This window comes from Pleurodeles waltl, chromosome 7 (assembly GCF_031143425.1).
Source record: "Pleurodeles waltl isolate 20211129_DDA chromosome 7, aPleWal1.hap1.20221129, whole genome shotgun sequence".
Lineage (NCBI taxonomy): Eukaryota > Metazoa > Chordata > Amphibia > Caudata > Salamandridae > Pleurodeles > Pleurodeles waltl.
In genome coordinates, this window is record NC_090446.1 from 774738741 (window position 1) to 774765430 (window position 26690).

General features: G+C 42.3%; 1 protein-coding gene across 2 annotated transcripts in view; it reads right to left on the reverse strand.

Annotated features, from left to right (window-relative positions):
• The window catches only part of PHYKPL (5-phosphohydroxy-L-lysine phospho-lyase), a 273652-nt gene that overhangs the window by 200178 nt on the left and 46784 nt on the right, over positions 1–26690 (reverse strand). For both annotated transcript variants that reach the window (XM_069199277.1, XM_069199278.1), the window contains exons 3-6: positions 16804–16963; positions 13258–13332; positions 2939–3026; positions 2733–2849 (exon numbers count right to left, since the gene is read on the reverse strand). In XM_069199277.1, the coding sequence (XP_069055378.1) occupies positions 2733–2849; positions 2939–3026; positions 13258–13332; positions 16804–16963 (440 nt within the window). The remainder of the gene's footprint in view (positions 1–2732; positions 2850–2938; positions 3027–13257; positions 13333–16803; positions 16964–26690) is intronic.

Below are 26690 nucleotides of genomic sequence, written 5' to 3' on the forward strand. Positions count from 1 at the left end.
TACCTTTAAATTTCTGATCTCTAAAGTGACTACAAAACGAAGTTTTGACTGAAAACAGTAAAGGGTGTATAGAGATGTGCTAACCTCATCATTAAAAAGCCCTTACAACACAGCCTGACGTTATTTTTGTACGAGTGACTAAAATGCATACATTATTTCATCCAGAAGTTAAAGCGAAACATACCGGCACAGTAAATAGACAGAATCAATTTTTAAAAATCTGGAATGAATGCAGGACAGATATTTACAAAAGCCTTTAAAGCCTACACAGCAATTTACAGCATGTGGAAGGGATACAAGATGTTGAAGAATGTGTTCAGAACATGGATTCAGTGGAGTAAGAACCAGGCAAAATTACATTTTATGGCACAAAATGTGCTATTACCACTTCTAGAGTATTTCTGTGCCAAAATAAATGCAAACCTATGTGATGTGGGCCATTGTATATGAGTGAACGTACTACAAAAGGCTGATTTTTATTTAGAAATTAAATTATTTTGTAAAGTCTTTATGATTCACAAAAGTACAGCTCTATCAAACACCCACATAGAATCAGGGACCATTTCTATCACTTGCAGGATTGGTGAAGCCGCTCTGAATTTATTAATGGCTTTGTAGGACTAAATCAGAACAATATCAAATCAACGCTGGTATCATCACAACAATGTTCATGTACAACTTCGATGAATAGCTTGTTGTACAAACCATCTAGAAAGTGTCTGGTCAAACTGCAACATGGAGAAATATTTTTTTATAAACTGTATACATGCACTATTAAGGACTATTAGTCAAAAGTATGACTGTGATCCAGGCAATAAGTCACCTTGTTACTTAGTTATGACAAGCTTGTGCTTCAGAGGTGCTTGATGGAGTCTGAACGAAATTCCTTAGGTTTACTTTGCACTCAGCACTCATGTCCTAATTTACAGAACTTTGGTTTAAAGAGAGATGGCGCCCAAGTGGAAACAAATGTGTAGACTGTTACCAGGAAAAAAAAACTTTTGACCATATAACATACATTTACTCAGCACATCTGGGATTGCTGACAATGTATTTAAAGAAACTGTCTAACCACAGCTATGTAAGGACAGCCATGAAACTGTTCTGGAAGATCATCCCTACAAATAAGTGCTTCCGTGGAGGATTGTGAGTGCTACAGCTCCACTCCAATCAACATCACATTAAAAAGGTCGCATCTTTGATCAAGCTAGCAAGTTGTATAAAATCTGGGATAAACAGAAACAGGCAATGAGAAAAAGACATAATGGGATGACATCAACCACAGAGAAATTAATATCACCGCTTTTCATACTACACCATAGTCAAACAACTGTCATAATATACACGGGGAATGAAATTAATCATCAGAAAGATATGTATCTTAACCAAATGTCATGATGCATGGCATCATTTTAGCATCTTGACAGCTCATTTCACTTTTTCCTGCACCATTAGCTTTTTCAGCCAGACAATAGCACAGCTAAATCCCAACTGGATCCAGTTCTGGCCATGTCAAGGCCACGTGCAAGAATGCAAATCCCTTCTCATCACATCTTGGACAGGTCACATTTTACAGACTACCCTGGTTTTTATATATGCTCTTTGTAAACACTGGAACAGCAATAGTGTAAAGTTATTCAATCCTCTGTTCAGGAGATTTCCACTCTATCACCTAAAGAGTCAGGGTTAGCTGTCAGTTACGTCTTTGCTTAGCAACATATTCGTACCACTCTCCAATCCTAACTTACAAGATCCTTTGCTGTATTACAGCTCTAAACCATTACTGTGTGGATAGCTTGTGTGTGGAGGATGTATGTGGCTGTAAAATGTGCATTAATGACAAAATCATGTACATTAGAAGTGATATCCTCTGACTTGACTAATACTAATGCCATGGCATAATCCTGTAGCACTGACAAAAAACATTATTGATCCTAAGTGACTATATAATTTGAACTTGCTCTTAAATTATATTTTGTGACGAATAAATAGGTGAATCTACTATATGTCTCTGACTGCCGTTTGGGAATAGACAAAAATGGATTAATAGTTTGCATATTGTCACACATACAATATTTTCTTTAGCGCATAGCCAACTGAATGGCAAAGTCATTCATTGTGATTTTTTTCAGTTATTTTTTTCAGTTATTTTGGGGGACTTTGACGATCCTTTTTGAGTAATTTGGGGAGTTAAATTTACTAAAGTTTGGCAATTAAATAGTTCTTCTATTTACTCCCTCCACAAACCTCTTGAAAAAACAGATTATTTTGTTGTGCTTGACTGGGGTGTGTACAATGAATATTCAGTTTTCAATTCTGAGCTTACTTGCAAATCATACCAATGCCAGAAGGACACATCACCCACGTAACAAAACACTGACTGGTGTACACATGAACAGCCGAAGACGTAAGCATACAGAGAGAAGAACATTTGTGGGGTGAAGGTCAGAGCACGAGAAAGGAGAGAATAACGTGCAAAGGAGAGACCGAGGAGAACAGGAGACAATGTTGGTTAGTATGGATATTCGTGTGCATGTTTGTGACATAATGGTACAGTGTAAGGCTTGAATGCCCGCCCCTAGCCTATGGCAGAATACAAACATTTTGTCAAACGGGGTGACTGCTCACATATGAATAATTACCATTTGATTCCTTAGTTGACATGTCTGAATACTCACCTTGTCTAAAATATTTGAGTTATTAAGTATATACAACATGACTATCCATTTTACCTGGCGATTTTTTTTCTGTGCATCTTCAAGGACTTTTCTCACTTCACTGGCATAAGCAGTGGCTGGATCACTGTGGTCTTCTCTGTATAGTCCCCTGTAAGTATCTGGTATGGGAGCCTGCACACAAGTGTACAATAAATGTTAGTGTCCAAACTGCAACCTAACACAACTGATATCAGCATTCTTTGATATGTTCAAGTACATACCACATGAACCCACTCCTTTTGTCCTTCCAGGTTTCTGAATTTGTATGGGCTTATGTCAATTAGAGATGTCAGGTGGCCGTGATATGCACTAAACAAAGAAAACTTAGCTGAAAGCACATTTTTAGGAATTATGAATATATAGCCAAGTAGAAGTAACCCAAGTCGGATTCACTGTCCCTAGCAATAACAGCAATATTATTTGTTCAGGATTTTAAACTAAATAATCCTAATCAATAGGAAGATTAGAACAAATGAATTTATCAAACACTTTATATTAAATACAGAGATACCATCTGCTTCATAATTCTAGTTTCTCCTGATAGCTATGTCATAAATTCTAGTTGCCAGCCAGTTTAAATCTTACTACATGACTAAGTGTGCAATTTATTTATTTATCTGGGGGATGTTTGGGTGGATTTCGAGGTGCCACTCATCACCTTGAGGACACTTGGGGCATACGCTTTTGGTTAGAACTGCACACATTTCACACAACAGAACGTTGCCACGCATATGTGAAAACAAGTCAGTGATGAAGGTATTAAAAAGGTGCTCAGACGACGAGAGTTGTTTTGGACTCTTACAGAACCTTAAGTAGACCATGTGAGATCCCAGGCTATAGTTGTGGTTGTTCCATGTCTCTGGACCTTTGACTTACAGAAGCATGCCTGATAGGCAGGGACACATGGGGTTACTAGAGATCTGATTTGCCATCAAAGGTCTTCATTCTTCTTTTCGCATATCTTGGGAACAGTACACCAATGTACTCAGGGAGAAAATTCAAAATGGTTAGTACACCGTAAAAGACATGATGACTTTCTTAACATAAAAATTGTTGGGTAGTCAATTTTACTATCAGGTGGTAATTGCTGGACATAGGGCTAACAGATTAGAATCCTTAAATGTCTCACTGGATAGTAAGCATGACATACTGAATTGTTTTACGTACACCCAGCAATTTTCGCCTCTTGGTCCAAGAGACCTTTCAGAGTCCCATCATCCATTTCCAAGTAAATGGGCAGTGATAAACGGCCACCAAGAGAAGACAGAGTCCCTGGGAACTTCCTGCACCTCAAAGGGCATCAGGAAAGACCCCCCCGTGTACTCTCTTAACACCACAAAGAATGAGAAGAGATTTCTTAATGTAGAAAGCGGTCACTTCTCCACTGCTGGCATTGTAATATTGAAAGGTTTTGCAGTCCCAAAAGATGATCGGGTAGACCTCTTTGACAAGTCACATTTGCAGGCAAATGAAGTCCACTTTATGAACGAAAACCCAGTGAAGTACTTTGCCCGTGGACTTTCACAGTTGGACAGAACTCTGCTATACATACATCATGCCCTTGCATAAACTATCGTAAAATATAACTGAGCAGTAAATGGAATTATCACCAGAAAGTAATGTACTGTCGTTATTTTATGAAGATAAACGTTTTTTTTTTTTTTTTTTTAAAGAGGCCTAAACTGCACAAGTCTGCAGAACTAGCTCGGCCAGCCTTCAGTTTAGGAATAAAAAAAAAAAAAAAAAAAACACAAAAAGGGGGAATCGTGTTTAAGTACTAAAACAACTGTAGTGTTGCTGTCGAGTGCCTCGCTTTTTTTTCCTCCTCCATCTATTCATGAAGGAGCATTCAATACTGATAAGACCACTCAGTGGTCACCTTACAGCCAGGAATATACTGTAGCACTCCTTGCACAAGTGAATCCTCTGCCTGAAGAGAGTTGTATAGAGTTGCACTGAAGGGGCACAGTGGTGGCAAAGCATGAAAAAGTTCTATGGGATGACCCTCAATAAAGAAGTGCATTCTGAGAGGCTTTTTAAAGGGTAGGTAGAGGTCAGTTCCCCAGATAAAAAGGTGAGCCTCATGCCAACCACTGCAGTATTTCTGGGTCCTGACACACCCACATCCTTGCTTGAACAGCCCACCACCTCTTTTTCTGCCAGAGTCAGTTGACTGCATTCTGCCCGTCTTATTTTTCTTTTTTGTTTAAAATAGCGTAACATGGGGTGCAGCCATACATGGTAATGGAAAAAACAGGAGATGCTGGGCCAGCGAGCAAAAGTCCAGGTATCTGTATAAAAAAAAATTCACAAGCCCATGCGGGAGGGAGGAGGGTTGTCCCCCTTCATAGAATGGACACGGGGAAAAGACATTAAGAGAATTCAGTGCCTGAAAGTCACTGGCAGGGGAAATAAAAAAGAGTGACAAATTCACCTAAAGCCATTATATATATATATATATATATATAAAGATATATATATATATATATATATATATATATATATATATATATATATATATAAATAATGTCACTTACCCAGTGTACATCTGTTCATGGCATATAGTGCTGCAGATTCACATGCTGTGCATATATCCCCATCTAGTGTTGGGCTTGGAGTGTTACAAGTTGTTTTACTTCAAAGAAGTCTTTTTTCGAGTCACGGGATCGAGTGACTCCTCCTCTCGGTGATAGTGCCCATAGGCATTGACTCCTTTGTTAGATTGTTTTCCCGCAGGAGAGTGAAGTAAGGAGTGAAGAATTGTGAATGTACAAATATATATATATATATAAAAGTAAAGAATATGTCCATGCAATGTATATACATATTTACATAATTAAGTACTACAACGACTACAGGCTTCCCGGGGAGGAGGGAGAGCGCATGTGAATCTGCAGCACTACAAGCCACAAACAGATGTACACTGGGTAATTGACATTTTCCATTAAATGGCATGTGTAGCTGCAGATGCATGTGCTGTGCATAGACTGAAAAGCAGTTCTCCTCCCAAGTAAGCAGTGATTAGCCTGTAGGAGTTGAAGTAGTTTGAAATTGTGTTTTTAGTACTGCTTGACCAACATTAGCTTGTTGCCAAGATAACACACCCACACAGTAGTGTTTAGTGAATGTGTGTGGTGTGGACCATGTGGCTGCTTTGCATATGTCTGCCATTGGTATTTTTCCTAAGAATGCCATTGAGGCACCTTTTTTCTAGTGGAATGTTGCTTTTGGAGGCACCAATAAATGCCTTTTTGCCTTGAGATAGCAGGTTTGAATACATTTTACAATTCATTTAGCTAATCCTTGTTTCGAAACAGGATTACTTTTATGAGGTTGTTGGATAGCAAACAAAAGTTTTTTAGTTTTTCTAAAGTCTTTTGTTCTGTCTACGTAATACATTAGAGCTCTTTTTTGAGATCAAGAGTGTGGAGAGCTTTTCCAGCAGTAGAATCAGGCTGTGAAAGAAGGCTGGCAATTCGACTGACTGATTAATATGAAAAGGTGAACCACTTTTGGTATAAATTGTGGATTTGTTCTAAGTACCACTTTGTGTTTGTGTACTTGGAAGAAAGGTTCTTCTAAAGTAAATGCTTGAATTTCACTAACTCTTCTTAAGGAAGCTATTGCTACCAAGAAAGCAACCTTCCATGTGAGAAATTGAATAGCGCAAGAGTGCATGGGTTCAAATGGGAGACCCATAACGTTTGTGAGAACAATATTAAGATTCCATGCAGGAGCTGGAGGTATTCTAGGTGGATTAATTTGTTTAAGCCCTTCCCTAAATGCTTTTATAACAGGAACCCTACACAGAGAGGTATGTTGTCTGTTTTGTAGGTAGGCTGATATGGCTGTCAAATAAATTTTAATCAACGAATAGGCAAGATTTGATTTTTGCAAATACAGCAAATAAGACAAATAAGACACAATATCCTGTACTGATGCTTTAAGTGGATCAATAATTTTAGGTTGGCAGTAATATACGAAACGTTTCCATTTATTTGCGTAGCGCTGCCTGGTTGTCGGTTTACATGCTTGTTTTAGAATGTCCATACATTCTAATGGAAGCTGTAGGTATCCAAATTCTATGACCTCAGGAGCCAAACTGCCAATTTGAGCACACTGGGATTGGGATGCCTGATTTGACCCCTGTTCTGAGTTAACGGGTCTGGCCTGTTTGGAAGCTGGTGATGCGGTACTACTGACAGATCTAGGAGTGTTGTGGAAAAGTGTTGGCGTGCTCACATGGGAGCTATAAGTATCATGGTGAGGGAAGTGTGACACATTTTGTTGACCAGAAATTGAATTAATGGGAGAGGGGGAAAAGCGTAAGCAAATATCCCTGACCAGTTGATCCATAGAGCATTGCCCTTGGATTGAGGGTGTAGGTATCTGGATGCAAAGGTTTGTCATTTTGCGTTTTCTCTTGTTGCAAAAAGGTCTATGTTTGGTGTTCCCTACATTTGAAAGTAATATTGAATTACTTGTTGGTGGATCTCCCATTCGTGTATTTGTTGCTGAGTTCTGTTTAAAAGGTCCGCTAGCTGGTTGTGTATCCCTGGGATGTATTCCGCTAGCAAGCGAATGTGATTGTGAATTGCTCATGTCCATATTGTTTGTGCTAGAAGGGACAACTTGGATGCATGTCCCCTCCCCTGTTTTTTCAGATAATACATTGTTGTCATGTTGTCTGTTCTTATTAAGACTATTTTGTGTCTGATCTGTAGTTGGAATGCTTTGATGACTAAGAACACTGCCAGTAATTCCAAGTGATTTATGTGGCAAGTTTGTTGGATAAGTCTCATTCCCCTTGTGTTGTGAGATTGTTGAGATGGGCTCCCAACCCTGTCATTGATGCATCTGTTGTGATTACGGTCTGTGGCACAGGGTCCTGAAATAGCTGCCCTTTTGCTAAGTTGTTGTGATTCCACCATTGCAGAGATTTCTAAGTTTGGCGGTCTAGCAACACTAGATCCTGTAGCTGACCGTGTGCCTGAGACCATTGTCGCGAAAGACACTGTTGCAGTGGTCTCATGTTTAGACATGCATTTGGCACTATTGCTATGCATGATGCCATCATTCCCAATAGTTTAATGACAAATCTTACTGTGTAAGTTTGATTGACTTGGAATTGGGATATGAGGGAGTGAAACGTGTATCCGTTGTGGATTTGGGTAGGCTAATGCTGACTGAGTATTCAGAATTGCTCCTAGATAAGGTTGAATTTGTGCTGGCTGAAGGCGAGATTTCTGGTAATTGATTGTGAACCCTAATTTGTGTAAGGTATCTATTGTGTATTGAGTGTGTTGTTGGCAGTTTGGAATGGTATTGGATTTATTAACCAGTCGTGTAGATAAGGGAAGACATGTATGTGTTGCCTTCTGAGGTATGCTGCGACTACAGCTGGACATTTTGTGAACACTTTTGGTGCTGTTGTTACACTAGGGGGTAGTACCTTGAATTGATAACGCTTGCCTGCTATTACGAACCTTAGCTATTTGCGTTGAGCTAGGTGTATAGGAATGTGAAAGTAAGCATCCTTTAGGTCTAACGCTGTCATGTAGCCTTGCTTTTGTAGCAAGGGAATGACATCCTGTAGAGTGACCATGTGAAAATACTCCGACAGGATATATAGATTTAGAGGCCTGCGATCGAGAATGGGTCTGAGAGTACCATCCTTTTTTGGTATCAGGAAGTATAGGGAATATACTCCTATTCCTTGCTGTGAGATGGGAACTATTTCTATTGCCTCTGAGTAGTAGAGATTGTACCTCCTGTTGTAGTAGAATAGTGTGCTCTTAAGAGTGTCTGTGAGAATGAGGTGGAATGTTTGGTGGAGTAAAGACGAGCTCTAGGCAATAACCATTGCGGATAATTGAGAGTACCCACTGATCTGTAGTAATTTTTCACCAGTGAGAATGGAATTGTTGCAGTCTTCCTCCCACAGGAGATGTATGGTGCTGTGGAAAGTTTGGGAAGTCATTGTTTTGTGGATGTTGAAGCACCCTTTGAGGCTGGGAATTTACCTCTGGCATTAACATTTTGTCCCCTGTAAGTGCCTCTGAAAGACCCCCTTGGGTAATACTGCTGGCCTTGCTTTGAATGGGAGGTGAAAGCCTCTGTAGTTTGTGTTTTAAAACCTCCCCTAAATTGTGGTTTTCAAAAGGAACCCCGAAATGGTGTGATATAAAAAGCTCCCACGGCTTTTGCTGTGTCTGAATCTTTTCAGAGTTTTTCTATGGTTGTGTCGACCTCTGGTCCAAAAAGCTGCTGTTTGTTAAACAGCATATTAAGGACCGCCTGCTGTATATCAACCATGCATGTTGTCTAATAGTGATGCTGGTATTAATTCATCTAGCTGCAGTGTCAGCTGCATCTAGAGCGGACCTAATTTGGTTATTTGTGACGGCTGTCCATAACCTCCAAAATGGGTTGAATGTCTGATTCCTCTATTTGATGTTCAGGAGCATGTTTTGTACTTTTAGAGGAATGTTTGCTAAGTATTTTAGGCACATGTTTCATTCTAGTCAAAAGCCCTGTTTCCTCTGTATACAAGGGTATTGGCTCCCAAGTTGGATCAAGATGTTTCGGGTCCAAAGCAGATCGCAGTTTTTTCGATTCTGACAATGTTGGGCGTTGACTTGGTTCGGAGGTGGAGCCTTGTATTTTTGGCTCGACCCCGACACCGAAACGAGGCGTGGTAACCTGTGGAGGAAGTGCTCTGGTCTTTTTCGGTGCCGAACCCAAGGGTCGGTCGACGATTAATTTTTTCCAGGTGGAACCATGGCTTAACAGCAATGATGCACCCAAGACCTTGCTTGAATTTTTAAATGTTGATGTTGGGGCAGGTGTACTCACGTACTGTGCCGCTGCTATTGGCTGGCTGTTGTTGTCTGAACCCTGCTCGGAGTCGGAGTCTGGGATCAAAACCGCCATTTGTGCCTGCTCCTCTTCAAGGTCGTCAGTGGTGGACTCTGTGAGTTTGGACACCATTTCCAGCCTTCTTGCCCTTCGATCGCATGTTGTTTTCTTCGATCGAAAAGACTGACACGCCTCACAGCATTCTTCTCAATGTTCCGGAGAAAGGCAGAGATTACAGACCAAGTGCTGGTCAGTGTATGGAAATTTGGCATGGCACCGAGTACAGAATCAGAATGGAGTCCGATTCATTAGCCTATGATGCAGTAGGGCCGACCAGGCCCAAAGAGGGCGCGAGCGCCTGAAAGGGTGTTTACTTGATCCCGACGGTACTATCGGATCGAAAGCAGAAAGAAACCGCATTCAAAACAATACTGACGGTATGAGAAAACTTTGAAAGATTAGAGAATTTCTGAACCGAAAATCCTGGAGCGAGAGGGAATACGTCCGAACCCGATGGCAAAAAAAAGTAATCTAACGAAGGAGTTGATGCCCATGCGCACTATCACCGAGATGAGGAGTAACTCAATCCTGTGACTTGAAAAAATACTTCTTTGAAGAAAAACAACTTGTAACACTCCGAGCCCAACACTAGATGGCGATATTTGCACAGCATGTGTATCTGCAGCTACACGCCATTAAACACATAAATAAATATATATATATATATATGTATGTATATATATATATATATATATATATATATATATATATATATATATATATGTATGTCTCTGGACTAGCCCTTTCTATCATCAGCTCAAGCTACACTTCACACACTATAACTACCCACCCCACACTATCTGTGGATGATCAAACATTTAAAAAGAAAAAAGGTAACTCATCTTCAACAAAGTTTAGCAGGAGACTTCAACATGAGCATCACAAGAATATTCTCTGAGGATCTGGTTAGTCTGTCCTTACTAATTGACGTTAGGTTTCTTGCATGTTTGATGGAAATGGGAAAGCATCAGTAGCACCTCTTAAAAATCATACACATCGATCAGTTCATTACAAATTAATTTTGCACACATTTCCTTCTTTCTGATGGAATCTCTTCTCACTCTGATGGTCAATGGGAGTAGAAAATTCATTAGCCAACTGCATATATTTCCTGAGCTGATTTCTTCTCAACTATTCTGGTGTTTACATTCTTTTACAACAAAGTAACAAATAAGCATTCAAGTGGATCAACCCGTTAGCCATCTCTCTGGCTTTAGACTAAATAGATATGCAGACTGAGATTACTTGTTCTATATGCCATTTTCTAACCTGGTAGGGTTACCAGTGACTCTAATAACCTTTCTTACCTTTCCCTGAAATGTAACGTGTCACTTAGCATTACACTACATATTTGTGAACTCAACTCTTCAGGCAAGATGCTTGCTCTCTTATGTCATAAAGTGACAATATTTCTTATGTTTTAACTCCAACTTCATTTACTTATTCCCTCTGTCTTGTATTGGCAATTTAGATAATGGTCTGCTGGAAGAACTCATTCCTTTTCCCCCTTTGGTGAGACCTAACCCCAAACAGGTGCCTATGCCATCTAAATGGTGACTGCTGAATGACACCCATAATTATTTTATTCATAAACCTCTGCTAACTCCTGCTGACCCACTTTAGGTCTCATGAATGACTGGCAACTACCTAAACCTAACCCGAAGGTGTGGAGAATTAAGTACACCACTCTAACAAAGAGGGTTACTAGGCTTTAAGGAGTATCCGTGGGACATCTCTTCTACGGTTAGCCTCAAAATAAATGTGGTCCAATGAGCTTAACAGTCTTCTGTCAGCAGCTGATCATCTTCCAAACTACCTCTCACTTCTGCAGAAGGCCTTCAACTCACTTTTCAGGAAGGCATATAACTAAGACTTGGTACATAGCAGTATCAACGACAGTAACTTCCAGGCCCGGTGGGATAAGTTATTACATTTCTGTTATGCTCAACTCTTAACTGCTCATCCTGACCCCTCAACTGCTGAGGCTTTTCCGCTCCCAGCGCTGTTCGTTTTTTTCCCCGCTGTTTCGGGTGCTTCACACTTAAACCTTAATCATTTTTTTTGTTTGTTTTTTTACATTGTGGGCATTCTAGAGATACCCAGGTTTGGTGATTCTCCCTAGCCAAAATATTGCAAAATGCTGGGGTTGTTTTGGAAAAATGAAAACAGTAGTGTGCAGGAAAATATTTTTCAATAAAAATTGCAACAACTGAAGCTTTGCTTTGTTAAGATCACCATCTTCTCAACTTTTATGAAAAAGTAGAATTGTTAAAAAACTGTTTCTTTATCACATTATTAGCATTTGTCTGGGTGGTAGTCAATTTTTCCTTTTTTGTGGTTTCAACCTGCTTGTAGTTTGTGGTGGAAACAGGCGTAACACCAATTGGTGAACAAAGAAACCTATATGTTTCTGAAAATTATAGAGAAAATCCCAAATTCAGCCAGGGGGGTGGGGGGGGAAATCGCTCACGGGTTTCCCAAAGAAACTATCTGTTCAAACAAAAAAATAATGTAAAAATTGGAAGAAACAGAAATATCTGACAATGTTTTCAACTTGATGTTTTTTCACCCTGATGGTCAGTTTACGAACGCTGTATAGTTTTACGTCCCTCAAATGTATATAGTGTGTGCTGATTAGTCAAAAACATCCAATGCGAGGGCCAACAACTGAGCAGTCGCTTATAATGAATGTTCAACTAGTACCGGACAAGCAGCAATTCATATGGAAGAGTCTAATAAGTGAAAAATCGGTATGAATTAAACCTATGCATTTTTTTAAAATGCCCAGAGTTCTGGAATAGAGGTTATTTCTACACTTTTGAATTTGGGGTCATCTATACTATCATGTGATTCCGAAGACATTTTGCAAAATCAGTTCCTCCTTGCACAATGGCTTACATTTCCTACTAATCTGTGTTCCCACACTCTTCACTGTACAAATCGTACCCCGCTTATGTGGGTTAGTCTGGCACCCACGGCAGGATAGGCCCCAAAATGCAATGTGGTGACATCAAAATGTCTCCTTGAAAATGGAACATTTTTGATGATGTGGGTAGGTGCAGTATTTGAGTCCAGGCTTGGTCTCCACCTAGCCACCTTACTAAACCCAGATATTTGTGAAAACGAGACACCTAGTCGCGTCCACGGTACTGCGACTTGCACGGGTTCCAGTTTGTTTCCTTACTCAGACGTCTTCCTTACATTTTTGCTTAGGAACGATTCCGAATCTGCAGGATCCACAAGATTTGAGTTGACGACGAGTCTGAAACGTCCTGTGGTTGTAGAGGTGAAGGTGAAGCATTTTAATACTTGAGTGGGAAAATCTTTTCAATCCACTGAGAAAATTGCACCCTCAAACCTTTGGTTCTACTAATGAAGCAAGCACACTCACACTTAAATAAATCTACATTGTTTTCTTAGGGGTCAGTTTACTCAGCCGCAATGGCTCAGGAGAGGACCCCAAATTGGCACAGATGACAACCACTACATTCGAGAAAAGGCGTGGTAACGTTAAAACACATCTGCGCCTTCCTTTTCCCAGGCTACGGTCATACGGAATAGACTCATATTGTAAAGGGAAAAAATTACACATGAACTAACCTCAATTATATTAAATACTTACTGGTCTAAAACGACAATATCGTTTTTCTTGGTATACTGGCGCGCCAATCTCAGGGCGAGATCATTTGCTTCTGATCTACAAAAAGAAATGCAAGTACCTTAATATGCAACTTAAGAAACAAAATATAAAAAGGTGTTCATGGGCTTTACTCTGAAATGTCCACTGAAGACAGAAACCCTTCCATTCCTCCCCCTACTCCTTCTACAATAAATACTCGCCTGTGACCACAGGAGATGGGGTTGGTGTTCTAACTGAGTACCAGACAATTACCCAGGACACCTCAGTTCTAACTGTATCTTGCATGGTTATGGATGCTGACTAGTCCTCCCTGTGGCTCAGTTCTCATATTTATCTAAATTTAGGAGAAACTAGCAGCATCAAATCATGCCAGCTGCACAATATTATTCAGATGGAAGACAGAATTAAAATCGAAACCACAACCCTGTCACAACAACGCCTGATAAGCTGTCAAAGTGAGCATTCAGAAAGAATATGCAGGCTTGTACCTTTCCATGATCCTTTCTAAGGTCTTCCCATTCAAACCAAACGAAACAAGCATAAGGTAAGGTCCGCTTTAGCAAGCCTTCAATGTTTACTTGTTTAGTTATGTTTGGCAAACATATGCAGTATTAGAAGTAATGGAGTGACCCTGTAATCCAGACGCACCAGCCTGGTCATTGAAGTGTGCTCCTTTTCAGGTGGCTGTGCACATGTGAGCAGGCAAAATACAATCACCCACAATGCAATACAGCCAATGGGTGAAGTGGGCTGGCCTATTGCCCATTGCTCTGCATCATGGGCGGAGGAAGCAAAATGAGAATGACAATTGATGAATAGGGCAGACAGAAAGCCCCTGTTACGTATATATTTTATTGTGAATGTTTGGGAAAACATGAGGCTGGTGAGACAGCTAAAGCTACCTCTAAGCCAAACCCAAAAAGGCTACCTACAAGACAATAAAAGTGGAGGCTCAAAAGGGACAATCTAAAAAAGAACATCTTTTTGCTTTTTTGATTAAAAATGGACAGGCTTGAGAGGCATTGGCATGTGCATCTTCTTGCTTAGTACGTAGATATGTTAACCTGCGATATGCTGAGTTTTCTATTTTTGATCCTTTTTGTTTAGCATCTCTGCTACGTGAGGCGGGCCTGAGGATAGGCTATGCCAAGCAGTACACTTGCTGTATCAATTTCCTTGCACCCTTAGGTTCTTGCTCAGTAGGAAGCTGCTGTAACCCATGAATAATAACTACTGTACAGAAACAGCTGCTACGCTGCTGTTTTGTGATGACGTTGAGCAGGCGGTATATAAATGTAATGGCTTTAGGGGCTTTAACTAAAACTTGTGCTAGTCTATCAAATGTTAGTATTACACTTGTGTAATTGTAATAGGCAGATTTACATACATAATCACAAATGATTTTTGTTTTAGCTTTTCAAAACGTGTCAGTCACTAGATTATCAAATCTAACCTATCATCTGCACGTCCTGATGAAGGCAGAAATTTGTATTGATCATGCCATAGCACCCCCTTATTGTCACTAGAGGATTTATGGATGTTGCCTTCTCATGGACGGCATAGTTAACATGATCAGATTCTTCATATAAATCCAAAAGGAGACGATTCTGTCACCATCCACTTCCAGCCTCGAATCATCAAGAGCTTGCAACTTAATGTAGGGTGAAAACCTTCCTGAACGGGGAGCAGACAATCCTTAGACTCCATACAAATTCAAAGTAAGCCTGTGACAATTCAGGCTTTTAAGACTGTGGGAATAACTAGTTAGAAGGATATAGATGAAAAGGGTCTCAGTAAGGACACACACCTTCAAAGGTAAAATGAATCCGTTATCTCTTGGAGCATCATTTCAGAATCATATTAAAAGTAATTACTTTTCCACGACGTGTGGTGAAATTTTAGAAAGAGAAGAAAGAACTGAATGGAAGGGTATAATAATGTCCTACCCTATTTGAGAAGATGTATGCCCCAATTTGCACTGTCCTTGTTTTCAGTAAGATCATTATTCGCTTGCCCCGTTTGTGAAATGGGGACCTTACCAAACGTGAAGGGCTTAGCATAACATATTTACCTAGATGTTCTTGATGCTGTTAATAGAACTGTCCCCACATTTCAAGTCCTGCCTGCATACTTGGTAGACTGAGCAACCTCAAATCAACCCTCTCCCAGCTGGCATAAAACATTAGCCCAATGTAACAGGGTATTTTCTTATGAGGAAGAGAAATTCCATTATCCCCAGACTTCTAAGAACCTCTAGACTCTGAACTGTGAATGTGCCTAGAAGTGGCATGACGATTCGTGGAGGGACAGACGCCTTGTCCTTCTTCCATGACAGGGCTAAGATGAAAAGAAAAGACCCCCTAGAGTTTTCCGACAGCAGAAAGGCCAATAAAAGGCTCTTGGGGGACACTGGCTTAATTGGACTTCGGACTCGTAGCTTTTCTTATGCACAGTTCAACATGTAACTTACATTCACGCAAGAGCCTATTTCACGAGTATTGAAGTGCAGGAACATTTTCTGAGAAACGTGTGCATTTTAACAATCCCATTATTTTTTCAAATGGCCGCCTCTCACCATCCAGCCACTCAGGTAGGTGAGATGGACGACCAGACGCCCGAAGCAATCTGCAACCACTACCACACTTAAAAGAAAACGTGTTAGAAAATCAAGCCAGGGTAGATGCCTTTTAGGGAAAGCTTTTAGGTCAGTTCCTGACTGGAACATAAATTCGGTTTTCTCATAGGGAAGGTCCCGAGTGTACTCTTCGCAGTAATTCTGTTTTTATTCATGCTGCAGTTGTTTTTTTGCACGTACATGGGGAAACGCCTAAACACTACAAGCCCTGCACAACAATGCCTGTAAATAATAGGGGAGGTGTTGGAGAGGAGAGACACTCTCCTTCTCCTGCACTCCCCCTTCCTGTTGGTTTGTTCTTTAATATGGCTTGTCCCATACCCGTTGGTCTGACATCTTCCATTCTCAGTGCCATGTTACGGGTGGCAGAGAGGTGCCAGAAGTGAACAGGCACAGAGGCAAGGTGTGGTCTGGATGTAAGATCAGGATTAACATCATGTCCCACATCTAAATCCGTGCAGGCAGTTTGTGTGCTGTGGCTTGCTGATCACTGCTTGGACATGTATCTTTTAAAACGGGTGTGCCCTGCATTAATTATCTCTTTGGCCCTGCAGAGATGGCCAGAATAACACCGCCTTCTTTTCTCCCTTTCGAGGTTGGTGGTGAGTTCAGTGGTGATGAGGAATCACCAGGGTATTCACCTGAGGGCGAAAGGGGCGGGTTCACTCCCTTCCTCCCTGCAAACAAGCAATGAAAGGTTGTATCTAGTCCCATGTGTGGTGCAGACGCGCATGCGATTTAATCTGTTATTCCTATTATAGTATGCTCAAATCTACTACGACTCAAAGATTCTCCAGCCTGCTTGCAATAAACAAAGCTGTTGATCAGTGCACCAATCCCTTATGCAGTATCGTATGAAGGTAAGCACGTGATCTGAAATGCCTGAAACTTACCCAGAATTCACAAAATAGAAGATGCACAACTTCTCGGGGAGCGTCCTACGGAGTCTGGTTGCATATTCTACCAAATTGTCGTGAAGGTAACGAGCGTTCGTGTTCAGCAACTGGTTTTGCTCGTGAGCAGCATTTACCACCACTGGGTGGCAGTAGCCAACTGGGAAACAGAAGTAACAAAAATCAGCATAAAGGGAGAGTCTAACCATCTACTTACTCCATTTTATAAAAGTATTAATAGTTTGCAAGCAAACATTGTTTACCTTCTTAAACGAAAGAAATACAACATTTTGGGCCGGATGTTTGAACATTTTTTGCACTCGCAAACAGTGCGAATCGCAAAAATCGTCCGTTTGCAAGTGCAAAAACGTGGTCTGCGATGCATGAAAGGCATTCGCAGACCAAAAATAAGAAATCGCAAAAAAATGCGATTTTTTGCGTTGCGAGCTGGTATTTGCGAGTCGCATTTTGCGATTCGGTATTTCCAGTATTGTATTGTATTGTAATCGTATTTATATAGCGCTTACTACCCGACGAGGCGTCGAAGCGCTTTTCGATGAGTAGCACGCTACTCTGGAAGCCAACAAGAATTAGTGATGGATTAGTATCGGGAAGTAATGAGTACAGTTTTAGTATTATTATGAGTTAATTTGAGCCGTGGATATGAGGGTTTGTTAGTTAGATTGACTGGAGTAATGGAGGGGTGAAGGAGGAAAGAAATCCAGAAGTGTTCATTGGGAGTATATCCTTCATTTACTCAACCCAAAGGCTTGGGATAAGTAAAGGGAAGAGGGAAGAGTATGTGGAAGGGTTAGGGAGAGCATAGTAGCAGGGCGAGATAAATGCGGGAGAATTTAGTAGGGTTGTGTGGGAGGTCACAGTAGTAGTGTGAGGTTTGGTGAGTTAGATGTGGAAGCGGAGGGAAGAGCTTAGGCAGAGTTATTTAGGAGATTAAAGTAGTAGAAGGGATTTGGGATGAGTCAGAGTGAGAATGGAGGATAGTTTGATAGAGACATGACATATGATGATGAGTAGATAAGTGTGATAAGATGAGAGCAGGAATTCATAGATATCTAGTATAACAACCCACCCAGGAGCCATGCAATGATCCACAAACATGCCAAGCACAGAAACAACATATACACATACATACATATATATACACACACACACACACACACACACACATGAATACACACACATATGCACATACAATACATAATTAGAACCATGGGTACAAAATACATAGTCAAACAGGTTTAAAGAGTGTGTGTGTATTTTATTGTTATGACATAGTAGCGATACATGTTTTCTAAAGAAACTATAAATAAATAGAAATATACACATAATCTGAAAAAATATTTATCAACATAGGCATATACAGTTCATAGTTGTTTGAATATGGTGGTTATGAAGGAAAGAGCCAACTCTTGAGTAGTTTTCTGAAGACAAGAAAGTTATCTGTGGCTCTTATAGTTGGGGGTAATGAATTCCATAGTTTGGCTGCTTGGACGGAGAAGGATGTACCACCTATAGTCTTTTTCTTGTATGGTGGTGTTCTAAGGCGGGGTGCCAATCTTGAGCGGAGGTTTCTTTGTTGGATGCATTTGGTAATTTTTTTTTCTGATAAAAAGCGGTCCTGTTCCATGTATAGCTTTGTGGGTGATACAAAGCAGCTTGAAAGTGCATCTTCTGGCAACGGGTAACCAGTGTAGTGCTCTCAAGGCAGGGGAGATGTGGGCTTGCGGCTTAACATGTAATAGTAGCCTGGCTGCGGAATTCTGGATACGTTGTAGTTTTTTCATAACAGATCGAGATGATCCATGGTAGAGGCCATTGGCATAATCCAGTTTGGATAGTACAAGCAAGATAGTAGCTTGCACCTTGTGTGGAAATCTGAGGTGGGGGAAGATGCGTCGTAAAGTCTTCAAGGTGATGAAGCTTGTTCGTGCTAATTTGTCCACTTGGGCATTCATAGTTAACTTGGAATCCATGGTGATTCCTAGGTTTTTAAGTTCCTTGGATAATTGAGGAGGTGGTCCGAGATGGTCAGGCCAGACGCACAGAGGGTCATAAGTTTTCCAGTCACCACATATGAGTATTTCTGTTTTGGAGGTATTTAGTTTGAGATGGCTCCAGGTTATCCACTGATCAATGGCTCTGAGGCAACTGAAGATTTGTGAGTTTTCAATGTTTTTGGGGCATTCTAATTTAAGTAGTATTTGTGTGTCATCTGCATAGTTGTAGCATGTGAGATGGAAATCATTGATCAGTTCTGATAAAGATATCATGTAGATGTTGAAAAGCAAAGGTGAGATGATTGACCCTTGGGGGACCCCTGCTTTTGTGAGGTAGGGTTCAGACGAGAAGGGGGGCGAGTGGATGATATTCGATCTTTTTTTAAGATAGGAAGTAATCCAGTCGAGAGCAATCCCTTGTATGCCGGCTTCGTGGAGTCTTTGAGTTAAGGTGCCATGGCCAACCGTATCAAAGGCAGCTGAGAGGTCCAAGAGAAGTAGTGCAGCAACTCCATTTCAGTCGACTGTGTTTTTAAGATCATCCCAGATTGCTATGAGTGCCGATTCAGTGCTTCTTCCTGGGTGGAATCCAGTTTGGAAGTCTGAAAGTATAGAATTGTCTTCAATGAATTGTGACATCTGAGCGAATGCTGCTCTTTCTATCAATTTGCCCAGGAAAGGTCCATTTGTGATTGGTCTGTAGTTGTTAGGGTCTTGCGGGTCTAGGTTTGTTTTCTTTAATAAAGGTCGTATGTATGCCTTTTTCAGGTCTGCAGGAAAAGTTCCTGAAGTTAAAGAGTTGTTGATGATTCTTCTTACAGGTGTGGCAGCAGAAGTAGATAGAAGAATGTTCTTGAAGATTTGTGGTGGGCAAGGGTCAGAAGGGCAACCAGAAGGTCTGCTTGCTTTGACCAAATCCGTAAATTCATCCTGGGATATTTGTTTGAAGGACTGTAGTTGGGTTGGTTTATTCTTAAAGGGTATTTTAGGAAAGAGGTTGGTGCTGATGGTTTTCTTCTGTTTTAAATAGGAGTCCAATGTGTCTGCCTTGGTTGTGTAGTGAGTTGCCAATTTGTTTGTGAAATCTTGAGTAGTAGGATGACTTCCTTCCATGCATGTAGGTCTTCGAAAATTCATTGAGAATTTTATAAAATTCCTTGGTTGTAGATTGAGTATTTTGAATTCTGTCTAGTAGTATCTTTTTTTAGCTTTTTTGATTGATGATTTGTATATCCTGTTAAGTTTGTGTAGCTGCAGTTTGTCTTGACTGTTGTTTGTTTTGAGCCTGGTCCGCTGCAATTTTCTGATTTGTTGCTTTATCTTTTTAAGTTCTGTGTTTCTCCAAGGTGTTGGTTTTCTTTTGTCGTGTTTAGTTTTTCTGAGTGATATTAGGATATCAAAAGCTTCCTGTAGCCACTCAAAGTTTTGGCACAGAATTAATTGTATCAATATCTGTGTTTGCTGTTAGTTGTGTTTCTAAGTGATCCAAATTGAGTTTGCTCCATGGTCGATAGGTGTATGTATGTAAGTAGTTGTGGCGTGTGATGATTTGTGGAGTTGTATGTCGGAAACTTATCATATGGTGGTCCGACCAAGTGATTGGCGTGATGCTGTGAATAGTAACTAGTTCAGGCTTAGCAAAAATGACATCTAGGATGTGACCAGCGATGTGTGTGGGATTGTGTACAATCTGATGTAGGTTCAATGCGACTAGGCCAGTGGTGATAGCTTTTGGATGGGACATATTGGGTTTGTCAAACCAAATGTTTAGATCCCCAAGAATGCATAGATTGGAGTATAGTGTAATAAGGTTTGAGACTGTGTCTAGAAAAGCATCTGGGAATGTGGAGTTGTTAGGTGGAGGTCTGTAAAGGAGGAGAAAGTTACAGGAGGAAGTTGGAGTAGGGTGGCATCTGGTAAGGAGGGCTTCACAACCTTGTATGGAGATGTTGTCTGTTTTACTGAGGTTCATTGCCTGTTTGAATATAATAGCTAGTCCACCCCCTCTCTTGCCTATACGGTTTTGAGTGATGGTTGATAGCCCGGAGGAACGGCTTCGTGCAACACTGGTGCCATGTCATCTCCCAACCAGGATTCAGTTATGAATAGTAAGTCAGGTTGTGTGTCTGGGAGCAGGTCGTAGATGTGGTGCTTGTTTTTTGAGAGTGATCGAGCATTTATGAGCTGGCAGTTTAGAAAAGGTGTGTTAGTGATAGTGTTGTTTTGTTTAGGAGAAGGGTAAGTAGTATAATGTGAGCTTGAAGCAGGAGTGTTGCTAGTTGTGATAACTGTTTGAGGCTCACAATAGTCTTTCTTTTCAATATAGTGTTCCTCTTCCAGCAGGTTAAGGAGGCATTTTGTTGGGTCTGTGTGTGTGGGTGGTGGACTTGGTGGCTGAGCAAGCCATGAGGAGTGTAGTGTTTTTTGTAGGGTAGTTTTATTATGTAACAGACAAGGGGATGCGAGGTTGCTATGAGTGGCATGTTTTTTATTTTGTTTGTGTTTGTTTAGTGTGGATGGAGTATGGGTTAGGGGTGGTGGAGGAGCATGTGGATCATGATGTAAGGCTCTAAATTGTGCAATGGAGGAGAGGCGAGTGAATGAAAGTTGCTGGGTTGGGGTGCTTGTGGTAGGTGTTTGTGAATAGTGAGAAAGTAGAGGTGGAGATAGGATGGAATTTGTATTCTTTGTGTAGTCCTGAGGGTGGGAGTGGGTATGACAATAGGTGTAATGTAAGTTTGTGGTCGGTATTGTTTTTGTGGAATAGTGAGGGGGGTATTGGTGTAGTTGTTTTTGGTGAGGGATTTGTATGTGAGTTAGTGCTGGTAAGTGGAATTTGAGTTTTAGATGGGGTGTTGATGTGTTTTGGAGATGAATGTACGAGGTGTGTAAGAGGTGATGGGGGTGTGTCAGGGGAGTTAGTATTAGTTGTGATGACTGGAGGAGGTAATATGTGTGGCGGAGTGAAATGTGGGGATTGTATGGCTGTGTGTAATTGGTGAAGAGAGGGGAAGAGTGTTTGTAGATGGTGTGTTTGAAGGCAGGGTTTGGGCATTGTTATGATGACAGGTGGTCTGTGTGGAGCAAACAGCGGATAGTGTTGTTGGTTAGTATGAGCAGAGTGTGTGTATCTGGAAGGCTGAGACTGAGAGAAATGTATGCTGTAGTTTTGTAATGTGTGGGTGATGGCAGGTTGTGTTAGTGGGAGTGGACAGAGTAGTGTTGGCTGTGAGAATGCAGGTGTTTGACTGTAGTAGTTGTGGGGGATATGTGTATATGTGTTGTATATAGGGTATTGTGTTGGGTGAAGGCGAATTGCAATCTGTCTGTGGTCAGTTTGTGCTGCATGAGTTGTATGCCTTTGTAGAATATGTGTTTGCATGTTGAGGGATGTGTAGGGGCTGGAACCATTCCTGGTCAATTGTGAGTTGGGCAGCATTTCAGGCCCTAGTCCCTAGTCCCTAGCTGTCCCTAACAGGCCCAAACAGGCAACTGCCCTTGTCCTCTCCGCCCTTTGCCTCGACGCCCGGGCTGAGACGCCCTGAGTCCTAGCCTTTTAATCACAGAAACAGATTAAAACAGTCTCCTAAAAACACACTCTGTAAGATGTATGTAGCCTTTTTACTTAGAAGAGAAAAAAGGGGTGGGGAGGTGGGGGGTGCCACAAACTAGCAAGGCAATTCACACTGTCACGGCAAAAATGAATAAAAAAAAAAAACACCACTATAAAAGAGGCCAGGCTGCCTGAAACACAGAGAGTCCACAGTAAAACAGACACAGTTAGCTGAAACAAACACTTTTGAACAAATAATACTATTTACCCAGAAAATCTCTGGGCTCCTTACCTAGGTCTTTTTGCAATCCTTGAACACTGGGCTGTATCAGGACACAGGGGCTCACAAAATGGAGGTGGCTGTCTTGGCCTTCCCTCCACAAACTAAAGGGGCCAGAGCGGGGGGGGGGGGGGTCTGAGGTGCAGCAGGGACTCAGGGAGCCAATCAGCTAAGTCCAGTCCCTGTGGTCAGGGGGAAAGGCAACTGCTGCTCTATTCAGAATCTCCTTGGATACAGACAGGCTGAATCAACACTTCCAAGCTAGCAGAGTCTACTTTCCAGGTAAGGGAGAGATTGTTTAATAAACAAACACTGCAATAGTGCTGGACGCGCACTCTAAAATCGGGCTTTTTTAAAGGCAAAAATACAGGGGGCAGACAGTTTTTAAGCACATTTTAAATAACAGAAACAGATTAAAACAGTCTCCTAAAAACACACTCTGTAAGATGTATGTAGCCTTTTTACTTAGAAGAGAAAAAAGGGATGGGGGGGGGGGGTGCCACAAACTAGCAAGGCAATTCACACAGTCACAGCAAAAACGAATAACAAAAAAAACACCACTTTAAAAGAGGCCAGGCTGCCTGAAACACAGAGAGTCCACAGTAAAACAGACACAGGTAGCTGAAACAAACACTTTTGAACAGATAATACTATTTACCCAGAAAATCTCTGGGCTCCTTACATAGGTCTTTTTGCAATCCTTGAACACTGGGCTGTATCAGGACACAGGGGAGATGCACATAGGCTCACAAAATGGAGGTGGCTGTCTTGGCCTTCCCTCCACAAACTTAAGGGGCCAGAGCAGGTGGGGGGGGGGGGAGGGGGGCAGGTCTCAGGTGCTGCAGGGACTCAGGGAGGGAAACAGCTAAGTCCAGTCCCTGTGGTCAGGGGGAAAGGCAACTGCTGCTCTATTCAGAATCTCCTTGGATACAGACAGGCTGAATACACACTTCCAAGCTAGCAGAGTCTACTTTCCAGGTAAGGGAGAGATTGTTTAAGTAGGAAATTGCGAGGCGCAAAATGCGATTCGCAAAATCCATATCGCAAAGAGATGCATCAAAAAATCGCAAATTGCGACTTTTCTCAGAATGGCATTTTGCACCTGCAAAATACATGAACTGAAACCAGGTGGTAACCAGGTGCAACCTATATAAAGAGGCCCAGAATGCCTCAGACTCTTTCAAACAATGGCTGCACTCTACGTAATGGCGAGGAGGATGAGGATCATGGCAGGTTTGAGGAGAGGGAAGAGGAGACAGGAGCGCATTTTCAGAGTGCGCATTACACTTTTTGACCTGACAGAGGAGGAAATATATGAGAGGTATAGGTTGAACTCAGCCATGATACTTGACCTGATAGCTGAGCTACAACCCATACTGCAGCGCGCAACACATAGGAGTCATAGCATACCCACCCATGTGCAGGTATTATGCTGCCTACACCTACTCGCCTCAGGGAGCTATCAAGGGGTCATAGCAGCAGCTGGAGGGGTCTCACAGAGTACCCTCTCCAGATTTTTTACTTCTTTCATCAACGCCATGCTGAGCAAACTACAACAGTACATCAGATTCCCCCACACCCCCACAGGAAATACAGCAGACAAAAATAGAGTTTTACCAGATAGCACAGTTCCCCCACGTCCTAGGTGCCATAGAGGGCACACATGTGGCAATAGGTCCACCATCAGCCACGGAGTATGTGTACCGAAACCGTAAATACCAACATTCCATGAATATTCAGGTGATATGCAATGCCTCCTATATCATAACTGATCTCGTGGCCAGGTACCCAGGGAGAACACATGATTCATACATCTTTCGCCACAGCGGCATACACACAAGACTGCTAGCTGGGGAGTTTGGTGAAGGATATCTACTAGGTATTGTCCCTCTGTACACTGGCACATTGATGCTGTTGTGACGTCAGATGGCTCACTTACTCATTATACCCTCTGTTCCTTCCAGGAGACTGTGCCTACGCAGTGCACACCTACATGATGACGCCCTACCTCAATCCTACAACACCAGCTGAACGGAGATACAATGCAGCACACAGGGCAACCCGCAACGCGGTGGAGCGCACATTTGGACTGCTGAAGAGTCGCTTCCGGTGCCTCCACAAAAGTGGAGGGGCACTATAGTACAGTCCAGAGACAACATGTAGAATAGTGGCTACTTGTGCAATCTTGCACAATATAGCTACAACCAGGGGCATACCTGTAGAAATCAGTGACACTGAATCAGATGAGGTTGACGATCCCATACCATCTCTACAGCCAGCAGACAGGACCACTGCAGCAGAGGGAAGGCAGAGGCGTGCCGACATCACACACAACCATTTCAGACGTGAGTATGAATGACACAAATCCACTGACAACTGGATGTGTAGTGATATAAATGTATTACCTTACGTCAGGTAATGTATGAGTGAGTAATAAATGAAACAGGTGATGTGACAAACGCAAAACAACAAATAACCAGAGTTATGCACTATTTCCTCATACTGGCAACAGCAGTCTAATGGCAGCAAGAGTAATTTTTTTCTCCCACGCACACCACTCGGGTGTCCAGTTACATCACTGGCACCTCTATTGTCACCTTCAGTGGCAGTGCTGTGCCTGGCACTGCACCGTCTGGTGTCTGCTGCTGGTACGGCAACACTGCTGAGGCTGGAACTGTCCTCAGTGTCCCCCAGTGCTAGCTCACTTGGAGTGGCTGATCGTGGTCCCATGATGTGTTCTATCACATTTGTGATCTGAACAAGTCCCTGGACAACGTCCCTGCTGCTATGTGCAGCCTCCACTTGCGCAGCCACTGCGCGACGGGCAATCAATGCAGTAGAATTTGCCATCCTGTTAGAGGAGCTGGCAAACATTGTACGGAATCTGCGCTCCTGTCTGCGCCGGCTCACCCTCTCATGGCGCAGCTCCTGGCAGAGGTCACGGACAGCACTTGTAAGGTCCCTGGTGTCCTGTGAAGTCTGCACCTGTCCCTCACGCAGCTGTACAATAATACCATTGAGTGCGTCAAGTTGGCGATGCAGGCCCATCATGTTGCGGTTGTGTTTGCGCAGGTTTCGGTCTAAAACCAAGGATCCGCTTATTTTGCAGACGCTGCTGCTGCAACATAGCAGCTTCAAGGCCGCTGAATAAGGAGGGACCCTCACCTGCCTCATGTTGTTGTGCCCGGGACTCCGTCGCAATCCTGCGTGGTGCTGTGGTTGGCTGACCCCTGCCCTCCGGAATCTGGCTGCGCCTGTCTGGTGCTGATGGTGTGCTTGGCCCTTCCTGCTGCTCATCAGAGTCGTTGCTGAGCTCTGGCAGTGGCAGTGCCTTGGGCCCGAGTCGGACAGTCGACATGTGGAGGGACCCACTGGTGTTGGAATCTGAGGGCTGATGGCTGTCTGTCTCTCCTACACATGTAGATGGTGTGGCTGCTGGGCCTGGCCCACCTGCAACAACAATATGCAGCATGCTAGTTCTGTATGTTACATTATCTGTCAGACAATGGCAATAAAGGTACAGGTCCTGCTCTACACGGTGTTGTGTGTGTTGTGTTACTTTGGGTGTCACTATACTTAATTACATTGTTGTGCTACTTTCAGTTCTAGTTTGTGGACTGCCACTCCCATAATGCATTGTTGTGCTGCTTCTAAGATATGGACTGGACTACTTCACACACTGTTTCACATTACATGCTAATTCCTAAGGGGCTTTTGTGCATATACATATACAATATTGCGCCTACCTTGGCTGGTACTCGGTGTGCCGGAGGTGTCGATGTCTGTGACCCCAGTCACAGCTTCAGGGAGGAGTGTGGACTCCACTAGGTCCTCTAATGGTGTTGATGGTGCCTCTGTTGGTGGTCCGCCACCTGTACCCCTGGCCTCCGCAAGTCTTCTTTGCACAGGACCGCAGGTCGTACCACTTTTTTTTAATCTCTTCGATGGAGCGCTGAGCCACTCCAATGGCGCAGATTTTGGACTGTATGTCCAGCCATAGTCTCATCTTTTCACTCTCAGGCACCTGGAGTGAGCT